This window comes from Glycine soja, chromosome 13 (assembly GCF_004193775.1).
Source record: "Glycine soja cultivar W05 chromosome 13, ASM419377v2, whole genome shotgun sequence".
Lineage (NCBI taxonomy): Eukaryota > Viridiplantae > Streptophyta > Magnoliopsida > Fabales > Fabaceae > Glycine > Glycine soja.
Window position 1 is genome coordinate 29,909,890 of NC_041014.1, and position 23,412 is coordinate 29,933,301.

Genomic DNA, 23,412 nt, shown 5'->3' on the forward strand with positions numbered 1-23,412 from the left:
GGGTAGCCGGTCAAATTAAGTGGACGAAATAGTAAGAATTACTACACTATAAATATTGGAAGAATACTAGAATACCATTTTTTGTTGAAGAAAAAGTATCCCAATTCTGACTAGAAAAATAAAATACACAAAATATGTTGCATTTTCCTCTTTGAGCGGCCAAAAAAACGTTATAAAAAAGAAAAAATAAATCAAAGCAGAAGACTGCTTTGCATGGAAATATGAAAATTTTCTTACTTAGGAAGTTGCATTGCACATTCTTGATCCTTATAACCCGCAGTCTTTGAGCAGCCACAAACGAAAAATTACATCAGTTAACCCTAATTTCGATTTGTATTGATTTGTAACATAAAAAATGTGCGGGGCACGATGGCTTTGTGCCTTTTTTTAATTGGAATTAGTGCCGTTAGTCAACAACTAATGCATAGAGATTAAAGGAGGGGGTTCTTTATATATATATATATATATATATATATATATATATATATATATATATATATATATATATATATATATATATATATATATATATATATATATATATATTTGTAATTTTAGTGCTTCATATTTTTCATGTCGTTTGATATATAATTTATATAAGAAAAATTGATACGTACTTATCTTTAACAATTTTTTTAAAAAAGCTAATGGATCAAATTTATTAATAAGAACAAGAAGCACAAGTTGTGCACCGATATATGTATTTCAAAACACGTATACTGCTTTATGTTTTGCAAAAAAAATACAATACAATATGAACAATGCAAACACATATATAACTCATGATTAACCTTCTATTTATCTTCGTTACTGCAACTGCAATGACTCGAAGTTGCAAAAATCATTTTATCTGCGCTATTCCTCAACACAGCAGCTTCGTCAATACAGGGTAGCTATCTAGGCACACATTCATTCTGGTCTGTTTCTTTTCCTTTGACACCAAAAACTCCATTTTTTGTTGCACACTGCACAAGTCCCCTGAATTGAAAACAAAAAAAAAAAAAAGTCACTACCTAGTTCTCGTAACAATTATAAATTGAAAAGTTAAAATTATTCTCCTAATACGCTCTTCTTATCGATCTTTACCACATTTTTCCATGTCCACTCATATTTAACGTTTCAAAATTTTCTGGGAGGTCCTTGCTTCCCATTCCATACGATCGAGAAAGAGTAAAAAAAAATTTCACTATTCATTTTTTGTCTCTTTTTAGATAATTACATCTCCCATTTTATCTCTTTTTTTTTCTTTCTATTTTCTCTTCTTATTATAAATAATATCGGGTGATATTACGAGAACAACGCTGCTATATGAAGTTTTTTTTCTTTGAGATAGTTATCTTTTTTTTTTTTTTTTTGTGTGTGTGTGTGAAGAATTTGAGATAGTTATCGATCATATGTAACAACTTGCATCTCTATAATTCTACTGCTCAAGTTTTTATTTACAACAATAAGCTTAAATTGAAAATATTATTTTTGGAGTGAATGTCAACATGCATCTAATGGTTGTGGTACTTCATTTTAGAATTATTAATTATTAACATGTATTTATTTTCTCTTCTATCATCTGATCACCTCATTTTTCTTCTTATCTTCTTTTTTCCATCACATTAAAAAATATAATACTCATATACTAAAAATCAATTAATTAATATTGAGACATGTGTATATTTCCCAATTAATTATATATATCAAAATATATTTATATTATATAATATTATAATTAAGATTGAGTACTTATTTTTAATCAAAATATATTACAAATCAATAAGCAGATAGTTTAAAATTAATCGAATATAGATAAAAATAGTAAGATAATAAAATTATTTTAGAGACGGAACAATTTCTGTATCTAATGAATTATAATTTTTAAAATATTAAAATAAATACATATAAACGAGTTCAGAGACTGATTATGTTAGTAATTATCTGACTAATGTCGTCTCTAAAATCCGCGTCCAAATATTATTAAACAATATAGAGACGAAGTCAGACAAGGAATATTATTATAGAGACGGATCCATTCTTCTATGAATGCCGTCTCCAAGATACAATATTTTTGTTTCGTCTCTTTGTATATACATTTTGTCTCTGTTTTGGTCTTTGATAGAAACGGATAACCATCTGTCTTTGAATTCTGTCTTTATTTAAGTTTTTCTAGTAGTATATAGTAATTTTTTTTTTCTTATCCCTTTCTTTTTCCTTATTGTAAAATGTATTTGAAAATAGAGTAATTATAAACATACATCCTAAAATGGGGGGTGTGTTATGGTGGAAAGAAGAGAGAATCATAATGGAAAAAAAATAGAGGGAGAAAATGATAGATGGATATAATAGGTAATGCAATAGAAAAAGAAGAGAGAAAAGGATAAAGAAAATGAAATAGAAATGAGATGAAAGAGAAAGTAAGTGGATTCATGATATTTTTTTTCTTGAAAATATGCTATTAATATAATATTACTCTTTAATTTTTTTCACTATAAAAAATAGGTGAATTGAATTATGAGAATTTAGTAAAATTAAAACAGATATCAAAAGTCAGAGAATACTTAACAAAAATATTTTTAAATTGTTCACCATCAACTTAAATTAATATCTTTGTAAAATCTGAATCATATCTTATCAACTAGTTAGTTATATTATTAGTCTTAAAGTAGATGTACACCACTAACATATATATTATTATCATCCAATCTTATCTTCTCTAAGTTGACCTGATCGAGAGCATGAATTATAATTATATAATAGAATTTATTTAATAGTCACTGAAGAAAAAGAAGAACTTAAATTAAATCGAAGAGGAATTCCATGCAATCAAAGTGTTAGATTGAAAGATAAGCTCTTGTTCCAACATAAGGTTTCGCAATTGCAAGGGTTGGCTAGAACAGAATTTTCGGCTTAATTCCATTATGCAACTCCTGGTTTCATGATAACCTAGCTTTCAGTTAATGGCTTGTGCTTTTAAGCTATAAATTTAATAATATACGTCTAAAAGTTTAGTTGGTGCTGTGTATAATATTAAATCCTACCTCAAACGCTAACACAAAAGCTGCAGTTTCCACGATTAGTGGTCATTAATTAAAGTGTCCCGTGTATGAACTAATATTAGTAATAAACAAAATTAAAGTATTAATTCTGTCTAAAACGTTTCTTCGCTTGTTCTTCGATGTAATCCAACACTTAAGTACCATGCCAATGATTCTTACATTCCCTCTCTGTCTCATTCTTGCACGTCTGCTGCTCTGTGATGACAAATTATATATATATTCATTACAAACCCGTTTTAGGTTACTGCATGCATATGCTAATTGAAACACTTGAATCTTATAATTGATTTATGGCCTTTGCAATATTATAGGTCAATTATTTTGGAGGCAACTTACTGAATAGTCAGAGACATGCAATATATGTGCCATTGTGCAGCCTCCAACTCCTCCCACAGAATATATTATCATCTCAAGCTGACTTGTCATCTGTGTGGCAATAGTGGTTAATGTTGGGATGGCACATAATTAAACTAAGAAGCCCACTTCGGTCATTTTATATTTAATCCATTTCCTGTGTGCTCCGAACCATGTGTATTTTAAATACTTAAGGAATATATTAATACAAATTGTTGCATTAGAACCATAGGATTGTCTATCTTATAGTATTTAGAAAGTTTAGAACACATAAAGATGGTGCGCGGACCAAAACTTCAATTTCCATGCAAAGTATAATGACAACATGGCATTCTATTATTTTTGTGTGTGAGTGCAATTAAGATAATTAATGCTGATTATGCTTGGTTGTAAAGCAAAGCCACAACCGGTACCACAAGGGCATTGGAGAAATGAACGTGACTGCTTATTTGGTTATTCCACATGCTCTCGCATCCAATTCCAACTCCTATAAATACCATCTTTGGCAATTCTAATTTCACAAATTAAGCATTTCTTAGTAGCCAAGTCTAATAATTAGTAAACATTTTTCCAATATTAGTTTGTTGTTTTGCAGAGAATAACATGTCTTCCATTGGGGCACGTTCAGCTGAAATTTATGTTATGGAGAAGAGGCAGAAAGAGAAGTTGAAGAGAATGGAAGAGGAAAGAGTACGAAGAGGTGAGGTGAGTACTGAAGAGAGAAAGGAGATTAGTTCTAGTGTGGGAAAGAACAAGGTGCATCCAGGTAGTGAACAAGGAGTCACATCCGATAATGTCTTTAGGGCGTAATGTAGGATAATAATAACTCCCCAAAACTATAGTTTTTCACATGCCCACCACCATTACCTTTTGTTTTTGTTCTATAACTCTACATGTTTTGTGTGATTAAGTTTTAAATGTTTGTTTGAATAGCTCCCCTAAGCTCACCGAAAAAGAAAACCTTGTTAATTTAGTTATTATATAGAAGTGATAATAGACTGTTAATGTTATTAATGGCGTGGGCTTTTAAATTAGCCGTTTGTAACATGTCTCAATATTGAATGTGTTATGTCAAAAGAGTGCTTTGCCGCTTTGTATCTACGATCAGAATAAAAGCGTCTTCGTGCATATGTTTTCCAAATCTATCTTACTTACTTACATATTCTTTCTTTCTTTTTCCCCCCTTCATAACACGTATCCATATTTCCTATTATATATATAGAATATATTTTATTGGATTGGAGTACTAGGATGCTTCTGCTTCCTTAAGTATAATCTTCCACTTATGCCTCACAGACCATCATTTATATATCACGGCCTTTTTGTTCCACGATATAAAATTGGACATGGAATTGGATCTAATCATCACTTAAATTATAACATTTTTAGAAAAGATGCTAAATATAACACAACTTTTTTCTTCCAAAAGAGAGTTAAATTATATATCAAAAATATTATTACGCAGCATCTCAGCTGAATACCTAAGCCATACACAAAATGCATACCGGATTTGAATTGTCATGATCATATATCACCAAGATAAAATAAGTGATTATTCCTGGGGACAATTACAACACACAAAATATACCCTACACCTAAGACAATACTATTCTTTTGTATAGGTGTTAAGTTTATCTCTTCTTAGTATAATTTTAGTTAAACAAAAATTAAAATGTATAGTAGTATGAATATTGTAATTAAGTTGGCACCAATAATACGATGCATCATTTTGAATGAAGTATTGGATCCATCAATCAAACAAAATGAGAAAGAAATGCAAGGGATGTAAACTATAAGATTTAAGCATCATAAATGAAATAAATGAATGTCTTAATTAACTTTAAAAAAAGGAGTGTCTTGAACATTATAATTAAAATGTAACCAAAACAATATATCATAAGGCCTACAAATATGGATACACTAAATGCAGCAGTTGTTCATTTGCAAACATATTTTCTCACAAACTGTTAGCATCTGAGTCATTTTTCAATCAGAGGTTCCAACCATATTCATCATTTTGAGGCAGCTATGACTCACTATGAGGAAATAACATCGCTACATTAAACGTGCATCAAGTCAAGGGTTATTCTTTCCTCCTTCAATTGCTTGCATCTAGTGATTCTAATTTGGCATCTTGTCCTACAACACCGGATTCTGTGTGTTCCTCGGTTCCTCTTTGATTTTGTGGAAACTCAAGAAACAAAAAATATTATGTCTTGCTCCTCCTCTCAAGTCGTGTATATATCGTCCTTTTGCCTTTCAGCCCTTTCTATCACATATGTGAGGTTCAAATGACTGCCTCGGGTTCTAGCTACAAGATTATTTCATTCTTCACACTCCTGCATTATTGTATTCTGACAGTCAATAATCATCTGGACATATCGTATCTAATCCTAGTTTTCATGAACGCAAAAAGCATATATACTATATATAGTAATCCTGAGATCGAAGCTTTGACTCCAAACCCCTTGAAGCATATTACTTTAGTTATATAGTCACTTCCTTACTCTCTCTATATACGATTGTGCTCTTTAAAAAATCAACCAATTCATTTTGTTTCTTCATCATTATTCTAATAATAATAATAGTATAGAATGATAATATAGAAATGCAAAATTAATTAAGACATCTGTTTTGTCCCCTCTCTTATTAAAGACAAATCATTACATAATTCAAGAACACAAATGTGAGAATCCAAGACCTCGATCATACATGATCTCGTCTCACTCCTAGACTCAATATAGTCTATGACTCCATATTTTTTTCCATTTCCTTCATCTTTTGCAGAGGCCTCAGCTTCTTCTGCTTCCTTTTCATCAGCCATGACAATATTCCACCACTCTTGTCTTTCACTCACATGTTTCACTTCCTCTTCAACTTCAGGTCCCAAGTGAGACATGCAGCTGATTGAGATTCCAAACCTGGTACCCAACATCAACCGAACCGAGGAGGAGACACAACATTCTCCAATTCCTCACCTAAGACACAGGAAACAAGCGAAGCGTACTCAGCAGAATCAAAAAGGCGAGTGTAGTTACTTCCTTGGCGTGACTCAGGTGGGTTCGTGCCTTTGATCTCCACAAGGCTACTTGTCATTGTCTTCAAACGCATGCTTTCCATTATCATCTTTGTGATCGCCGACATGCGACACGCCCCTGTGATGTTGTGGTCTTCCATGCAGAAACCAGAAATCCCTGGGATGTTCCCTAACTCAAAAAGGGTAACTCTTCCAATATTCCTGGTTCATATTGTAGAGTTTGAAGTTAAAAAATAAGATGCATGAAAAGTAAGAATTAATGAAAATTATTCGGTTGTTATAATAATATATTTTTTTCCAAAGAATAAGTAAAATTTTCGCTATTAAAAATATTACAACATTTTTTAATCGTGTAGCACATTGAATAAGGCTTACCGTTTTATTTATTTATTACAGTATATAATTATCCTACGCATAATATAAACATCTTTGTGAGTCTCACTGTATGGAGAAGTGCCTGCACGGCCACGATGAGGAGGAGCAACCCAAACGTGTGGTTCTCATCACAGGATATTCCATGGGAGTTCACGGAGAAGAAGTGCAGAGTGGTGGCCACCAGCAGGTTGCGGTCGAGCATGGTAGAGCTGGAACACGACACACAAGAATTCGATGTTCAGTCCGATGAGAGCATGAGTAACGTGGTTGATGCTGTTGTTGACAAGTATGGTCGCAGCATCTATTGAATGGATGGAATAATTAAAATTTTATTCATTTACTAAGTGTGAGTGTATAATATATATATATATATATAAAGGAATAATAAATTCAAAAATATTTATAACTTAAATTTAAATTGTAATAATTTATCATTAATTACTTTATCAGATTAATAGATTAACATGTACAAGATGGTGAGAATAAAGATAACGTAAATTTTGTTTATGAAAATTTTATGATGCAAAAATATAAGATTTTCGATGAAAAAGTTTGCACATGTCTATAAATATAAACTTAACCATTAAGCATATATCATAACATAAGATTTAACCTCTTAAGAGAAGTAAACACAACTTAACCATCATAAAACAAAATTTAATCATAAAAGTTAACTTATAGAATGAAAATTATCTTCCATTTATATATCATATTGAAAGAATGAAAAATAATTAAGATTTTATTCATACATTAATTAAGGTATATATCTTTCTTCGTCTTTTAACTTGCCTTCTTCATATCTAGAGGGCCAACTCACGATCACTAAGACTATATATATTAAAGTTCAAACTTTAAAAACATCCAAAAAAAAAATTATTTGTTTATAATTTTTATAAACAAAACGACCACACATGTTAGAAAAAATCTGAACATAACTTTTTCATTTTAAAAAATAAAAATATCAAAGTCTCACTCTTTTTTGGACTCACATGCATTAGAAAAAGATCTGAACATAAATTTCTCATTTAAAAAATAAAAATCTCAAATTCTCACTCTTATTTTGACTCATCTGCATCAAATCAACTAGAGGCAAGAGTAATTGCAACATGCATAAACCAGCTTGTTCTAATGTTCTTATACAAATTGTTGCTTTGTTATATGTACAAGTTTTTATATAGGCTTCGGTTAGCCTAAATCAATGTGGTGATTTATGGAAACTGGAATCTAGTGGAGTTTAATTAATTGTTTATCGGTTAGGCACTATAATAGATTTTTGTGCATGTATAATATAAAGTCAAAATTTAGTGAATGCAACAATACACAGGTTATAATATACTGAAGTTCGTACCTTAGTAGAATAGGTGGTTGCTTAGAGCATTTATATAAATATATAAATGTTTAGATGAATTGTTTATTATAATTTGATGGTTTTATAATTTCACATAAATTTAAATAATTTACATAAAATTTACTTAAATGTTAAAATTGTTAAAGTAAATTATTAACTTAATTTTACTGGTTCTATAATATTTGAAAATTTTTATTTATGCCACAATGTATCATCTGTTTCAATGAGAAAAAAAGATTAAACAATATTGTTTAAAGTTGAACGAACTCATATAAGCACACGCATTAGAGATGTTATTAGTTGTAAATTAGTGGAATAGAGCAATTATGTTCCATTACATCATGGAGCACTTTGGAGATATATAATTCAATGCTGGGAAGGAAGATTTCAATTCGATCCTCGCCGAATCTTGGAAAAAGGCAATACAATTTCGCAAAAGTGGAAATACATACATAAATAAGGGATGGGATGGAATGGGATGTGGTTCCTGAAATTCGTAAATTTCGCCCTCTTATATTCTGCCAAATGCACCTAATTGAATGTTTATGGTGTTAAATTAAAGTGATCAAATTGATTATCTAACTATTTATAGATTCATACGGAAACCGTTCTATAATTAATTAATTTCTTTGATGCATGAGCTAGAGTACAATGAGGAGTAAACAGGTACCTAACCAATATGTGTATTTATTGTACTAAAGAAAGTGAAAATCGCTGAATTCCCCCTATATAAAAACTTAAACTGTGCCACATGAATGCCAAACAAGTAAAATAACACTTATCATTTTCTAGTTGCGAATAATATGATCTTAGAGAGTCACAGTTTCCTACTAGTCATTTTGGGTTTTCTGGTTATCTGCAAGAGCCAGAGCCAGGGCAATGTTCATTATTATGATTTTGTTGTATGTTTTCAAATGTCCATTACATCAAGTATTTTATAGTGATCAAATATCGTCCTTCCCACCCTAGGGGGGGGGGGGGGGGGATATTTACTTACCAAACAGAGAATATCTTTATAACTTCAAGCCCTTGTCTGAGTTTTCTTATATATTACACATAATATTATCATCTTGAATGTACTAATAACAATCATAACTTAAGATGTTATTATTATTCAAATTCCCACTCCCCCCAATTAGTAAAGTGGTTTTGTGTTTGGTTTAAAGTGAAAAAAGGAAGAAATGATAAATGCGTATGATATTTTTCATTGTGGGTGGTTGTTGCAGCTGAAAGAAAAGAGTTTCACAAAGTTGTGCAGCACCAAAAGCATATTGACTGTAAATGATAGTTTTCCCGGGCCAATCATTCGTGTTCATAAAGGAGATACAGCTTTTGTTACTGTCCACAATCAAGGAAAATATGGGGTCACTATTCACTGGTTACTTCTCCCTCTCTAACTCTCTTTTAAGTTTTTATCATTTTGCTTCTTCCTTCATTTGGTGTTTGTGCACAGGTAGTCAATCAATTCAATAATTATAGGATAAATTTACATTGACACATAATTAAGTTAAATTAGGTTCACCAACAATATTTGACACAATTAATAGATACTTGTGTCGATCTCTTGAGCATATTATCAGGATTTGATTCCTAATTATGTGCATAAAAAAAAGTAGAGAAATAATACCCACATCTTTATCCTTTATAGGAATTAATCTCCAATTGCCAATTGCAAATCCAAAAAAATTATGTTCAATATTCTTCCCTTTCTTACCTCATATAGATACCCTTAATTTCTATATTAATTAATAACAGAACACCTATCTGATGAAATATTGCTTAAGTTGAGGGTGTGAATGTAATTTGATCATAATTATATGCATCAAAATAGGAAGTTGAAAAGTTGAAACACTTTTACAGGCATGGTGTAAGGGAACCAAGGGATCCTTGGTCAGATGGACCTGAGAACATAACACAATGCCCTATTCAGCCAGGAACAAGTTTCACTCAGAAGGTGGCCTTCACATTGGAAGAAGGAACTCTTTGGTGGCATGCACATAGTAGTTGGACTCGTGCCACTGTCCATGGTGTCATTGTCATTTTACCTGCCAATGGAACTTCATATCCTTTCCCTGAGCCTTATGGACAAGAAACTCTTATCATTGGTCGGTAACTGTCTAATGAAAATTTCCATTCAAATCCTTTATTTATTCAATCACACAACCTCTTAATTATGCTTTTGGTGTTCTTTTAGGAGAATGGTATAAGGGAGATGTGATGCAAATTATAAATTCAGCCCTGGCAACTGGTGACGAGCCCATTACATCAGATGCTTACACCATCAATGGCCAACCTGGTGACTTCTATAATTGCTCAAAAGGTACATTGTTGTCTTGAAGATCTATCCTAAAAGCTACGATTTTTATATATTTACACAAGAGGCCTTTGGACTTGAAACATAGAGAATGCACATGCCCACATGTAAAAAAGGCTACTGGAAACACTAGTGAGGAGAGTAGAATGTTTAGCTTTTAATCCTGTGAAAAAAGGCTAGATGGAGACCAAGAAGGGTATTAGAGAAATTGTTAAAAGAGATCTCATAATAAATAATATTCTTGAGAGTTTGTATGAGGTCTAATAATGTCATATGATACATGTTAACTGATGGGTAAATATATCAATTTTATTATAAGTAGTAAAGATTAAAATGGAAATCTAAGTGTCGAATCCAGAGACCTCGGTTGTACTTAAGTGATGCAAATATAATTATTAAGCAACCACAAGAAGAAATAAAAGAAAAAAAGAATTGTAAGTGTGAAAATTAGGGATAAAAGGAAAAGAAAAAAGATAACAAGAAAATTACACGATAATTTAAATGCAAAAAAATGAAGTTGAAATGTGATAATGTTGGGGTCTAGCATGCCAAAACTACTTATAATGTAATTAAAAAAATTTCTCATCCTTGTTTCCACCCGCATTTACCAATTTATTCTATCTTTGGTTTTCTACACGAAGAGTCTAGTTTATTTATCCTTTCCCCCCAAATTTTTTGCAGAGATAAAAGTAACAAACCACATTATGATAAGAAATGCAAAAATTCTTGGGCAAAACAAATATCAATCTATTTCTAGCAATGAATTTATTTAGATACCCTTACCCAGTTCTAAAATAACCATTTTTCTTAATCCATTACCCTCTAAACATTATATGGATGATTAAGTCATAATATCATAAAAGCACATAGAAGAATAATAGAAACTTAATTGCATTAATAGATAATGGGAAAGAATTACATTACAAAGAGTTTGACCTCCAAGAACGAGCTGTCCAATCCTTCTTCAATGTTTTTTCTTTTAGATTTTTCATCAATTTCTTCTAAAGTACTTGAAATTTTCTTCTTTTGACTTCTGTTAATAAAAAATTATAAAGATATTAATTTCTTTGTTATTTCATTAAAATCAATAATAAATTGAAAAAATTATTATCATTATTAATCAAAATTGACTATCAAATTAACTTACATTTCACACTTATGAATCGATGCAATTAACTTCACTTAGTGGGATACTTCTTTTAGTGTTGCGGCATTTCTAAAAATTAATTATAGTTAAGCAACAATTAGATTGTTAGGCCGATCTTTTCTTAGAGATGCCTCTTGTTTTACAGATTATAAAGTTCCGAGTAGCTATTGTTTTTGATACTATGTTTCACTACTTTGATCATTAACATTGTTTTGCAGAAACCACATATCGCTTTTTAATTGATTATGGAAAGACATATCTTTTTCGTATAATAAACGCAGCAATGAACGAAGAACTTGTCTTTGGGGTTGCTAATCACAACCTCACAGTTGTAGGCATTGATGCTGCCTACACAAAGCCCTTAAACACCAATTTCATTGCGATAACACCAGGACAAACAATGGATGTGTTGATCACAGCAAACCAAAAAAGGGGTTTCTATTACATTGCTGCTAGTCCTTTCTATGATGGCACTGCAATGTATGACAATACAACCACAACAGCTATTCTTCAGTACAGTGGCAATTACACACCACCATCATCATCCATTCCCATGCCTATTCTTCCTGCATTGAATGACTCGGGAATGATATTTAATTTTACTAAGAGCTTAAGGGGTTTGGCAAGTCAAGATCACCCTGCCAAAGTGCCAACAAATGTGACTAGAAAAATTTATATGACAGTATCCATGAATGAATTACCTTGTCAAAATCCAAATGGAAGTTGTTTAGGACCTAATGGAACAAGACTGGCTTCAAGTCTAAACAACATAAGTTTTCAGATCCCACAGATTGATATACTTAAAGCATACTACTGGTATACACTTTCATTACAATCCCCCTATTTCATTTAGGGCATGTAGAAAACATTGAACACATGTAGTTTTTAATGTAAACTAAATTAACATTTTTTTTTAAGATTATATGTATTTGCAGGAACATTTCAGGAGTTTTCAGTGAGGACTTTCCGGATCAACCACCTTTCTTTTACAACTTCACAGGAGATACAAGAAGCAATACTCTAATCCCAAGCACAGGAACCAGGGTGCTAATGTTCGACTATAATGAGGTTGTTGAACTTGTGTGGCAAGGAACTAGTGCTCTCACTGCAGAGAATCATGGCATGCACCTTCATGGTTTTAGCTTCTTTGTGGTGGGTGTGGGGACAGGAAATTTCAACAATGTGACAGACCCAAAATCCTACAATTTGATTGATCCACCAGAAGTTAATACCATTGGTCTTCCTAAGGATGGATGGCTTGCCATGAGATTTGTAGCAAACAATCCAGGTAGATTTTTTCACATGCACATGCCAGCGCACAGACACATAAATTAAGATTTAATTTCAAACAATAATTGATCAAATAACAACCAAAAAATTGCTTTTGCAGGGGTATGGTTCATGCATTGTCATCTTGAGAGGCACGCTAGCTGGGGTATGCATACTGTGCTCATTGTGAGAGATGGAGGTACCATGCAAACCAGTATGGTTCCACCTCCTAAATACATGCCACCTTGTTCTTAATGAAGACTAAGTAAATCTCAAACCATCATATGAATAAGTTGAGTCAGGGTGGAATACAGACAAGAGAAACAGACCATGTGTATCTTGAGTCACTGGATCAGTTGATCACGACATTTCAGGGTTGCTTCACTTCTTTTTTTTAAAATAGGTGTAATAAGTTGTAAATTGTTATCTATCTGGAATAGTAAATGTATTGTATCTTGTTACAAATCTTCAAACAAAATAATTAAGCGTTAGAATTGTTCTATCATTATACAATTTATCTAGCAGGGTTGAACTGTTAGCTATAGGCTTCGAAAAAACTAACCCAAAAAATAGTTGGAAAGCTATTTAGAAGCAGAAAGTTGAAAACTAAGTAAAGTATAAATGTTCTATAAGAATTATATGTTAAAATAGTTAAAAATGTAAAATAACAAAATTATGATTTACTTAAAAAAATAACAAAGAGAATGAATAAATAAGTAAAAGATAAAAGTGAAAAAAGATATAAAAAGTTAAAAACTAGAAGTTACATATTAAAAAATATTACTGTAATATTTCAAAAAATGCTAGAAATTACTATTCAATTATTAAAAACAATTTATTTATCAAACATGCAAATAAATTTTTGAGCTAATAAAAAAAAGTTAAAAATTAAACTAAAATGTCTAATTAAAAATAGTTTTAGCATAAATATTTTGGATGCGGTAATTAGTATGATGTATTGTATTATTAATATAGACTTGCAATATTTGTACTAACAAATTAAATAAAAGTTATACCAACGAACGTTAAAACTATTAATTATTAAAATATACAACATTTTTGTAGTTTTAGGATTTTTTTAAACAAATAATCACTTTAAATTTTTCTAGAAGATATATTTCAATATATATATATATATATAACTATTTTTTATGAAATAAAATAAATCAAATATTTGTTTAACGGAACATTGAACATATAAGAATGAAGAAAAACCAATGCCATCGTATATAAGCATTAAGTTATAAGAATTGTACCACAAAAAGATAGACACCCGATTTATCTTTCTTAATTAAGTAATTCAGATTTTGAGTTCTCATTAATTATTGTACATGAAATAAATTTTGTTAATAGGTAAATATCTCACATTGTGTGTAATTATGATCCGACGAATATTAGTTACGGTAAAATTAATTCATGTTCAGGAAAAATAAAAAAAGTTACAAGAATTGCTTAACTATAATGAATGGAAGCACCAGACCAATTAAATTAATTGATACCAAATTATTCAATCCTGGGCAAGTGCAATATTAAGAGTCTGTTTGGGTAAGCTTCTTTAGAAACACTTATAAAAGAAGAAAAAAGATGAGATGAGCTTTTCTATAAGTAAAAATAAGTTTTTCATGAGTTAATTTTTAGAAGCTCACCAATACAGTTTCTCTAAAAGATGAGATGACATCTACAAATTAATTAATAGAAAACTCATTTTAGCTAATGCAGAATCTTATTTCATTTTTTTCTTCTTATTTTCTTCTTCTAGAAATACTTCTAAAGAAGCTTACAGGCTCTAAAATATATTGGACGTCTTCTTCATATGACAAACATAAGACTATATATAAGCTATGTTGTTTAGCATCTGAGCCATTTCAATCAGGTTCCAACCTCGTACATGATCTTGTATCACTCCTAGTCTATGACTCCATATTTTTTTCATTGCCTTCATCTTTTGCAGAGGCCTCAGCTTCTTCTTGATCCTTTTCAGCCATGGCATTCCACCACTCTTCTCTAGAACTAACGTGACTCACATATTCCACTTCCTCTTCAACATGGGGTCCCAAGAGAGACATGAAAGACAAAAGGCCCAGCTGATTGAGATTCCAAACCTGGTATCCAACATCAACCGAACCAAACCGTAGAGGAGACACAACATTTTCCAATTTCTCACCTAAGCCACAGGAAACAAGCGAAGCATACTCAGCAGAATCAACAAGGCGAGTGTAGGTACTCGCCACAGCATAGGCTCTTCCTAGGTGTGCCTCAAGTGGGTTTGTGCCATTGATCTCCACAAGGCTACTTGTCATTTTCTTCAAACGCATGCTTTTCTTTATCATCTTTGTGATCGCCGACATGCGACACGCCCTAAGGAAGCTCGAGTTGTGGTCTTCCATGCAGAAACGAGAAATCCCTGGGATGTTCCCTAACTCAAAAAGGGTCTCATGTGCTATGTGTTCAAAATGAGGACGCAAACTTTCCAGCATTCCTGGTTCATTGAACTGCATTGAGCACCCACCTGCATGTAATTAATTATAACCAATATCATCATTGATTTATACAACGACATAGTAGGATTTAGGACAAACAAATGGTTCTAAATAAATTTAATTTTGCACCCGAAAAAGGGAAGAAAATTAGAACCAAATTTATCTGTAATTAGGTCAATAAAAAATTAAGGATACGCATGTAGAAATTCTTATTAATAAATTAGATTAGATAAAATGCAAATTCAAAATTTATTTTTAAAATTTTATACAAAGTATAACGTCTGACAGTCAAACCTTATGGAGAGAAAACTGTAGTCAAAAGAGAAAATCTTATTAAAATTAGTCAATCATATTTTTTAATAAAAATAAAATAATTATGAAAGAAGCCAATGGTAACGAAAATCTTTATTGTAAATTAAATAAAAAATTATTTTATAACAAATTTAAATAAAATTGAAATTAATGAGGAGAGAGACCTAGCTTTTGGGGTCTAAGATCCTGGAAGTGGCCATATTTCGTAAAGACATCTGAAAGGATTCTTAGACTTGGTCGAGTGCAAAGGCTTGGGAATTGAAGGGCATATAAGAGGCCAGGGAGGGCAATGACGTAGGTGCGAGTTGTGACTCGGAGAACAACAGTGTCCTTAGTGAGAGGCCACTTAAATTTATCCACGCAACAGATATGAGCAAGAATGGGACAATTTGTTTGCATTATGATTTTCAGGGTGAAGGGCCCCGTGCTCAGTCTTCTCACTCTCCGATCATTCTCATACTCCATCATGCTCAGTGCACTCTCATGGAACCTAAAAGGTATACTCATGCTTCCTCTGGAGATTCTGCTTTCATCTGGTATCTCTGGGGTTCTTAACCCGAACTGCATCCTACAAAGAAGAGAAGATGTTAATTTGGAGGGATGAATTGAACAAGGGAGGAGCAAGAGTGAAGATTATATAGTGAGGATGCATGCACATAACTAGGGCAATTGTAGTGGGAAAAGACAATCTTATCCTTGTTACCATATATAATTCTAAATTGATTAAGGAATGTTGCTGACTAAGATACAGCATGCATACTGATCCTATGTATGTTTTGTAGAGGAAAAACAAAAATGAAGAAGGAAATGAAAGTTATAAATTTAAATTAGAGAAAAAAAGCAAAAGTTAAGAAAAGTTTAAATTTTTGTTTTTAGAAGTCAATTATTTCTTTTATATTTTCTTTCCATTTCCTCTCCAACCAAACAAAAAATATATAGTAATATGTATTTTATTTCCTTTCATTTAATTTTCATCTCTTCAACCAAACAAAAAAAAAATCTCAGGAGATTAATTTATACCATTTATGTAAATTTTACACAAGACTTTTCCCTGTTATTTCATATGTATAAAGAATGGATCCTTAGTTGTCATGCATTCTTCAGATTTCACTAATTAAAAAATCCTTTTGTTTCTTTTTTTATTTTTAAGATGGAAAAATATGGTTTGAATATTCCAGCAAAAAAAAACTTATTCATATTAATTAATCTTTATAAAATCTTAAAGAATTTTAGATAACACTTTAAATAGTAAAAAAAATATTATCTAAAATACTTTAAGGATGAAAAATAAAATAATCACATTTTATAAAGACTAAAATGAAAAAAAAACTACAACAATAAAAATAAAAAAGCGTTAAATTACAAAGATAAAAAGATATTTAAACCAAAAATATTTATTTGGGTATGAGTTTATTTGACACAATTTTAAAATATTTATTATTATTTAACAAAATTGAAACATTTAACTGTAAATTGTTAATATAAATATATTATATAAAGTGAATTATTTTAATTAATTTTAATTAGAATAAAAGTAAATTTAGTATTTTTTTCCAATAAAAAAATAAATTTATTGACTAGAGGAGAGTAAGCAACACATTGTATCTAACTCGCATTCGATTAGTTAAAATTTATTAATAAAATATAAAATTAGAAGAAAAATAATATTTTTTAATAAATGAGTCAATAATAAATTTATGATTTAAAAAAAAATACCCAATAATAAGAAATGTACTAGAAAAGTATGTTATAAGCCACATCACAAAAAAATTGGGTGATACATACCAGGCACATTGCACCATAACTTTTATCATATAATGTATTAAATTAAATTCTATATAAAGTAATATAATTGTTAACTCATTGATAAGTGTATTAATTCGTTCAAGTAGTATTTTAAAATGATGAGTTTCAAGTTCATATAGACTTTAAGTGTACTTAGAGTTTAGGTATATTCAATTTTCAACTAATTAATAAATTGATTCAACTATTTGTGACATGTGACATTAAAAGTAAATTGACATAAAATTAGACAAATCAATTAGCATGTGTAAGGGCAAGAAAAATAAATACTCTGAGCGGTGAAGTAACAGTTGATGTAGAATTATAGATATGATGAGACTTAACCTACCGAAACTACTCTTGATGTAACATTAATAATTTTTTTCTATTCAATATTATTTCAATTATCATCTACATCTACTCGTATACTCTAGTCATGATTCCTCACACGAAAGAACTTAATCTACCTAATTTTTCCCCTAATCCCTTAAGAAATAAACTAGAAAAATTGCATTATAGACAAAGATGTGTAAAACAAGCTAAATAACATTATTTTATTTCTAAAGATGAATTATTTAGATGTTCTTTTCCTGTTCTTAAGAGATAAATATTTTTCAATTCCTAAACCCTAAAACATAACATGAACATGGATGATCAAGCCACAAACATGAAAATAAGCGCATAAAAGAAACAATGAAACTGAAATAACATTAAATAAATAGTAAAAATCATTACATTAGAATGTTTGATTGTTAAGCTCCCAAGAATGAGTGGTTTAGCCTCTCATTATCATGAGAGACTTATAATTACAAAAAGGGTGAAGGTAGTGGAAGAGAATGGAGGAAAGTGAAGAGGAAGTGAAAGGATGACTCTCAATGGGTGATTCTTCTTTCTCTTAGACGTGCCCTAGCTTTTCTTCTGTGGGAAAATCTCCATTCCATTCCATTCCCTTTCTTCTTCCCCACTTAAAATGCAGCTCAATTCTATTTTTTGTGATTCTGCACGCAAAGTGAGGTTGCGTGTACCACGCGCTACGTGCGTCTTCACATGACATCTACTTACCCAAGTGACTTCTTCGCACTAAGTGAGGGATGCACACTGAGCGATCATGTCGCACTTAGCAAGTGTGGCACGATGAGCGAGAGTCTCCAGATCTTTAACTTTCTTCCATGTCTTCTTTTGTGTTTCTACAAAAAAATATACCACAAAAATACTATAAACGTACCAGTTTGATTAACTATTGGATAAAAACTCAAAAGATGTCAAAATCCTAATGTTTAACCCAAAAAGAAGCAAAAAAGAGAAAAAAATCAAATAATCTTTATGTGACTTATTTACAAAATTTACTTATGCAAAACAATTATCAATAATACGACAAAGAACCTCTTCTCTTGTATGCTCTCGATTTTCTCTCTCCTTATATGCTTGGTAATTTAAATTAAAGGAGAATAATGTAATACTTGTATCTCTAAGGAGAAGTTGAAAGTAGTTTTTCTTAATTTTATCTTTTAAAACAAATTACATCAAGAAATATAAATAATAAAATAATAACATAATCACTTACTTTCTTAAAAATTTAAATATTATTGTATTTTTCTTTTATAATAATCAAAATAAATAATAAAAAACAATTTTAATTTTTGACATGGAATAAATCAATTAATTTTATATTTTTCCTTTTTCTATGAAATTAATGCGTTAGGTAAATGTTCATTGTATCTTAATATTTAAATTTGTTTACTAATAATAAAAAATTAACTTTTTTGGAAGAATAATAATTTTAATATTTTATTAAAAAAGTCAACTTAATTGAAAAAGCAATAAAAAATATTAAATAAAAAGAACAACATTGGAACAATGAAAATTGGTAATGTTAAAAGCTTCTTTTTGTGTATAAATTTATGTTTAAATTTTTATTTATTTATTTTTAATTAATAATAATTAAGTATAATTTTTATAATAAAACAGAGATAGACATAAAATTCAAATATAACATATCCATCATGTACGTGGAAAATGTCTATTTTATGGTAGGATAATGTAACACTAATATTTAAGAATTTCGCTCAATTTTTTAAAAAACTAAAAATAAGGATATATAATTAATTGTTAACAAAAAAATATTTAAATTGAATAATAAAAAAATTCAAATTATAAAGAGTAAATTATAATTTTTAGTATGAAAAGAAATGAATACCTACAATAATTAAAAGTCAAGCAAAATAAAGAGTAAATTATAATTTTGCTTATTGATAGATTAAAATATTAATCTGACAATTAATATGGCACTGATAATTTTTTTACATAAAATAATTCAAAACTTACTATTTATTAGGATTGACCTTATATTGTACGGATGGAATAAACAATATCAAGACATAAAAGCATTTTTAGCTTAGTCCCAGCTAGATTATATTCAATTTTTTTTGCCTTGAGGAATTCTTTTTTATGTGGTACTTTTTAACCTGTTGGATTTTTTATTTTTTATTTTACCTAGTAAACTAACTCATTTTAACGACTTTAGTCTCTAATCGTGTTTAGAAGTTTAATATATATATATATATTTATTAAAAAAATTGTTTAGTCTCTATAATATGATAATATGAAGAACAACAAAAATAAGTAAAAAACTGAAAGTCAATTAAATTATATTGATAAAAATCAAAAGCAGTTTAAACACTAAATTCGTAGATTCTTATAGTATTATTTTTTAGCCTTGAAATTCTTAATAGATATATTCTTGAAATATTATTTTGAGCATTTTTGTAATCATTTGTATAATACTTTTGCTTTCATTGACGATTCACGAGTAACGTATATAGATATAACAGCTCATATTGATATTGATTTTAAAGAGAAAATTATTAAATTTAATCTCAAGTTTTGTTTAATTTTATCACCTACTTAACTTAATTTTAAAATATAGATTATTTATCATAAATTTAAAATATAATTTATATGTTAAAAACATTTATTATAAATTTTAATTATATTGATGTATATATTTAATAGTAATTATTTATGATGAATTTTAGTCATATAAAATAAATATTTATTAAAAATACGAGTTTATATATATGGAGGATTAATATGAGTTGTGTACGTATGCGTCTGTGTATTTCATTCTGTGGGTGTGATTGAACTGATTTCCAAAATTAAATTCAACATTCAATTAACATAAAAAAAAAATATTTTTTTTATTTTCATTTTATTTTCACAGTTTGTATTTAATTTTTCCAATTTTTTTATATATAAACAACTCTTCCTCATAAGCTGTATTATTTTCTGTCCTTATCTCTATTCAGTAGACAAACTTATTTTTTATAAGATATAGATAACAAAAAGTATATTTTCAATCTTATGAAGAGGCAATCTTTTTGCTTTGCTTCTTTTCCCAGTCGCCATTCACCAGCAAGAGGCAACAAAAATATATAGAGAATTTTTAATATATCATCTCAATATTAATATTACTAATTGGAGCAGTTTAGTACCTGCTTATATTTAATTTTCTTTATTAAGAGTACATAAGTAATAATTTCTTATATGCAACCGAATCAACAAGTTCAAGAATACAACGACTCTACACGATAAGATTCTTACTTTATGATAACAGGTTAAGAAACCACATGTTCTAAAAAAGGAATCAAATCGTATGTTGCTCACCATTTTATTTCTGTTTCTTATTAAATAATAATATCTGGATAAAAGAAAATCCTGAGAAATATAAAAGCATCATGTGTATGGAGAAGCACGGCCATGATGAGGAGGAGCAACCCAAACCTGTGGTTCTAATCACAGGATGTTCCACGGGAGGGATAGGCCACGCGCTTGCACGATCCTTCGCAGCGAACAGGTGCAGGGTGGTGGCCACCAGCAGGTCGCGGTGGAGCATGGCGGATCTGGAACACGACCACAGGTTCTTCTTGCAAGAATTGGATGTTCAGTCCGATGAGAGCGTGCGTAAAGTGGTCGATGCTGTTGTCGACAAGTACGGTCGCATCGACGTGCTTGTTAACAACGCTGGTGTTCAGTGTGTGGGCCCCCTTGCCGAGGTTCCTCTCTCTGCCATTCAAAACACTTTCGATACCAATGTCTTCGGTTAGTATTGCTTTGGCTGTGCTTGTACTACTACCCTTTTTATCTAGTGTGCTTTTGATAGAGTGGAATGAAATGAATTGAAGTGAAAATATTAAATTAGAATAGAGTATAAAAGGTTTGATGGATTCAAATGAAATGAAACGAAAATGTATTGAAGTGAAAATATTAAATTAGAATAGAGTATAAAAGTGTGACTCCGTTTCATTATTTTTTAGTTCTCTTTCACTTCTATCAAACATAGGGCTAGTCTCCAAGAACATGAATTTCATGTTAAACTTGATTGATACTAGATTTCATTGGGCATAAGCATGCAGGTTCGTTGAGAATGATTCAGGCCGTTGTTCCTCATATGGCTGTTAGGAAACAGGGGAAGATAGTCAACGTTGGCAGCGTTGCTGCCTTGGCCTCTGGACCTTGGTCAGGCACTTACAATGCTTCCAAAGCTGCTCTTCATGCTTTCACTGATACATTAAGGTATTAAAAGTAATTGGCAATATAACCCACCTTGTTCTAATCTTCTTAACTTCTTATACAAGTTGCTTTGTTATGTTATGTACAAGCTCTGAGATATAAGGTTGGCCCACTAGCAGAGAAAGGGTGAATCCTTCCAATCCCGATTAACATTTCAAACAAAACTAACAAATTAACATTTGTCATGTCATGTACAAGCTTTTTAGGCTTCAGTTCGCCTAGATTGATGTGGTGATTTCATGAAAACTGGAATTTAGTGGAGTTTAATTGGTTATCGGTCAGGCACTATAATAGATTTATATGCATGTATACTATTAAGTCAAAATTTAGAGAATGCAACAATACACAGCTTAGGATTTGGTGGCTACACAGTGTCCAATTAATTATTTACATTTCATAGTTGATACTCTTTCTTGGTAATTGTTTTTATTTTCAACATGTACATGTCAATGCCATACACAGATTGGAACTTGGACACTTTGGAATCGACGTTGTGAATGTAGTTCCTGGAGCCATCACTTCCAATATTGCAAATAATGCCCTTGCCAATTACAATCGAATGCCTGAATGGAACTTATTCAAGCCTTTTGAAGCAGCAATCCGAGACAGAGCTTCTTTGTCTCAGGGGTCCAAGTCGACCCCTTCGGAGGAGTTTGCTAAAAACACAGTAGCAGCTGTTCTTAAGAAGAATCCACCTGCATGGTTCTCCTATGGCCATTACTCTACCTTCATGGCTATCATGTATCATTTACCACTCTTTCTTAGAGACTTTTTTTTGAAGAAATTGATGAAATGCTGAGCTACGGTTTCGTGTATCCATCTTTTCCCATGTATAATGTATGTTGATGGACACTGATTAATCTACTTTAAGCACGAGATTTCATTGGAGGGTGTATTGTTAAGACTTCAAATGTTATATATTCAGTTCCATTTTACCATATTCAGTGGCAAACAAATTTTCGAATAAGATTAACGTTTCTCGTGCGAGTCTGTCTGACTATACGATTCTGTAAAATGATTTTTTTTAATAATTAAACAGAAAAGAGAGATATTAATAAAGGAGAAAATACAAAATTTGAATCTTTTAAGAAAATCCTTACAAATTAAGCGAGGTACAGGGTGTACACAAACGATTGTTAGCTGGTAGTAAGTGTACCTACCAAAATCTGAGGTATTTATATTGATGGTCAAGTCAGTAAATGATTAAAATTTGTATCTAATTATTAGATAACCTTACATGTAGTGTACCATGTTATTTACAATACTGAAGAATTTGTACCTTAGTAGAATAGGTGATTACTTAATTGTAAATTAGTGGAATAGAGCAATATGTTCCACTAATCACTTAAATTTATAACCTTGACTAGTGCAACAAGTAAAT

At 30.5% G+C, this 23,412-nt stretch overlaps 2 protein-coding genes and 1 long non-coding RNA gene across 3 annotated transcripts; all 3 read left to right on the top strand.

The window, feature by feature from the left end:
- Positions 1-691: 691 nt before the first annotated feature.
- On the top strand, positions 692-4,543 carry LOC114381870. The gene is made up of 2 exons (XR_003660105.1): positions 692-917; positions 3,356-4,543. It is a non-coding gene; the product is annotated as an uncharacterized LOC114381870 (long non-coding RNA).
- Positions 4,544-8,907: 4,364 nt separating this feature from the next.
- Positions 8,908-13,396, top strand: LOC114381903 (laccase-14-like). The gene is made up of 7 exons (XM_028341127.1): positions 8,908-9,060; positions 9,385-9,536; positions 10,019-10,263; positions 10,353-10,478; positions 11,838-12,435; positions 12,555-12,907; positions 13,010-13,396. Exons 1-7 carry the CDS (start codon positions 8,962-8,964, stop codon positions 13,141-13,143), a joined length of 1,707 nt encoding a protein of 568 aa, XP_028196928.1. The 5' UTR covers positions 8,908-8,961; the 3' UTR covers positions 13,144-13,396.
- Positions 13,397-20,974: 7,578 nt separating this feature from the next.
- On the top strand, positions 20,975-22,969 carry LOC114382157 (short-chain dehydrogenase RED1-like). The gene is made up of 3 exons (XM_028341388.1): positions 20,975-21,560; positions 21,875-22,034; positions 22,494-22,969. Exons 1-3 carry the CDS (start codon positions 21,197-21,199, stop codon positions 22,828-22,830), a joined length of 861 nt encoding a protein of 286 aa, XP_028197189.1. The 5' UTR covers positions 20,975-21,196; the 3' UTR covers positions 22,831-22,969.
- The last annotated feature ends 443 nt before the right edge of the window (positions 22,970-23,412 follow it).

Coding starts and splice junctions, on each gene's coding strand:
- LOC114381903 (XM_028341127.1), top strand. CDS start 8,962: ATGATCTTAGAGAGTCACAGTTTCCTACTAGTCATTTTGGGTTTTCTG. Junction 9,061..9,384: donor TTCATTATTATGATTTTGTT/GTATGTTTTCAA, acceptor TGGTTGTTGCAG/CTGAAAGAAAAGAGTTTCAC. Junction 9,537..10,018: donor TATGGGGTCACTATTCACTG/GTTACTTCTCCC, acceptor ACACTTTTACAG/GCATGGTGTAAGGGAACCAA.
- LOC114382157 (XM_028341388.1), top strand. CDS start 21,197: ATGTGTATGGAGAAGCACGGCCATGATGAGGAGGAGCAACCCAAACCT. Junction 21,561..21,874: donor TTTCGATACCAATGTCTTCG/GTTAGTATTGCT, acceptor ATAAGCATGCAG/GTTCGTTGAGAATGATTCAG. Junction 22,035..22,493: donor GCTTTCACTGATACATTAAG/GTATTAAAAGTA, acceptor TGCCATACACAG/ATTGGAACTTGGACACTTTG.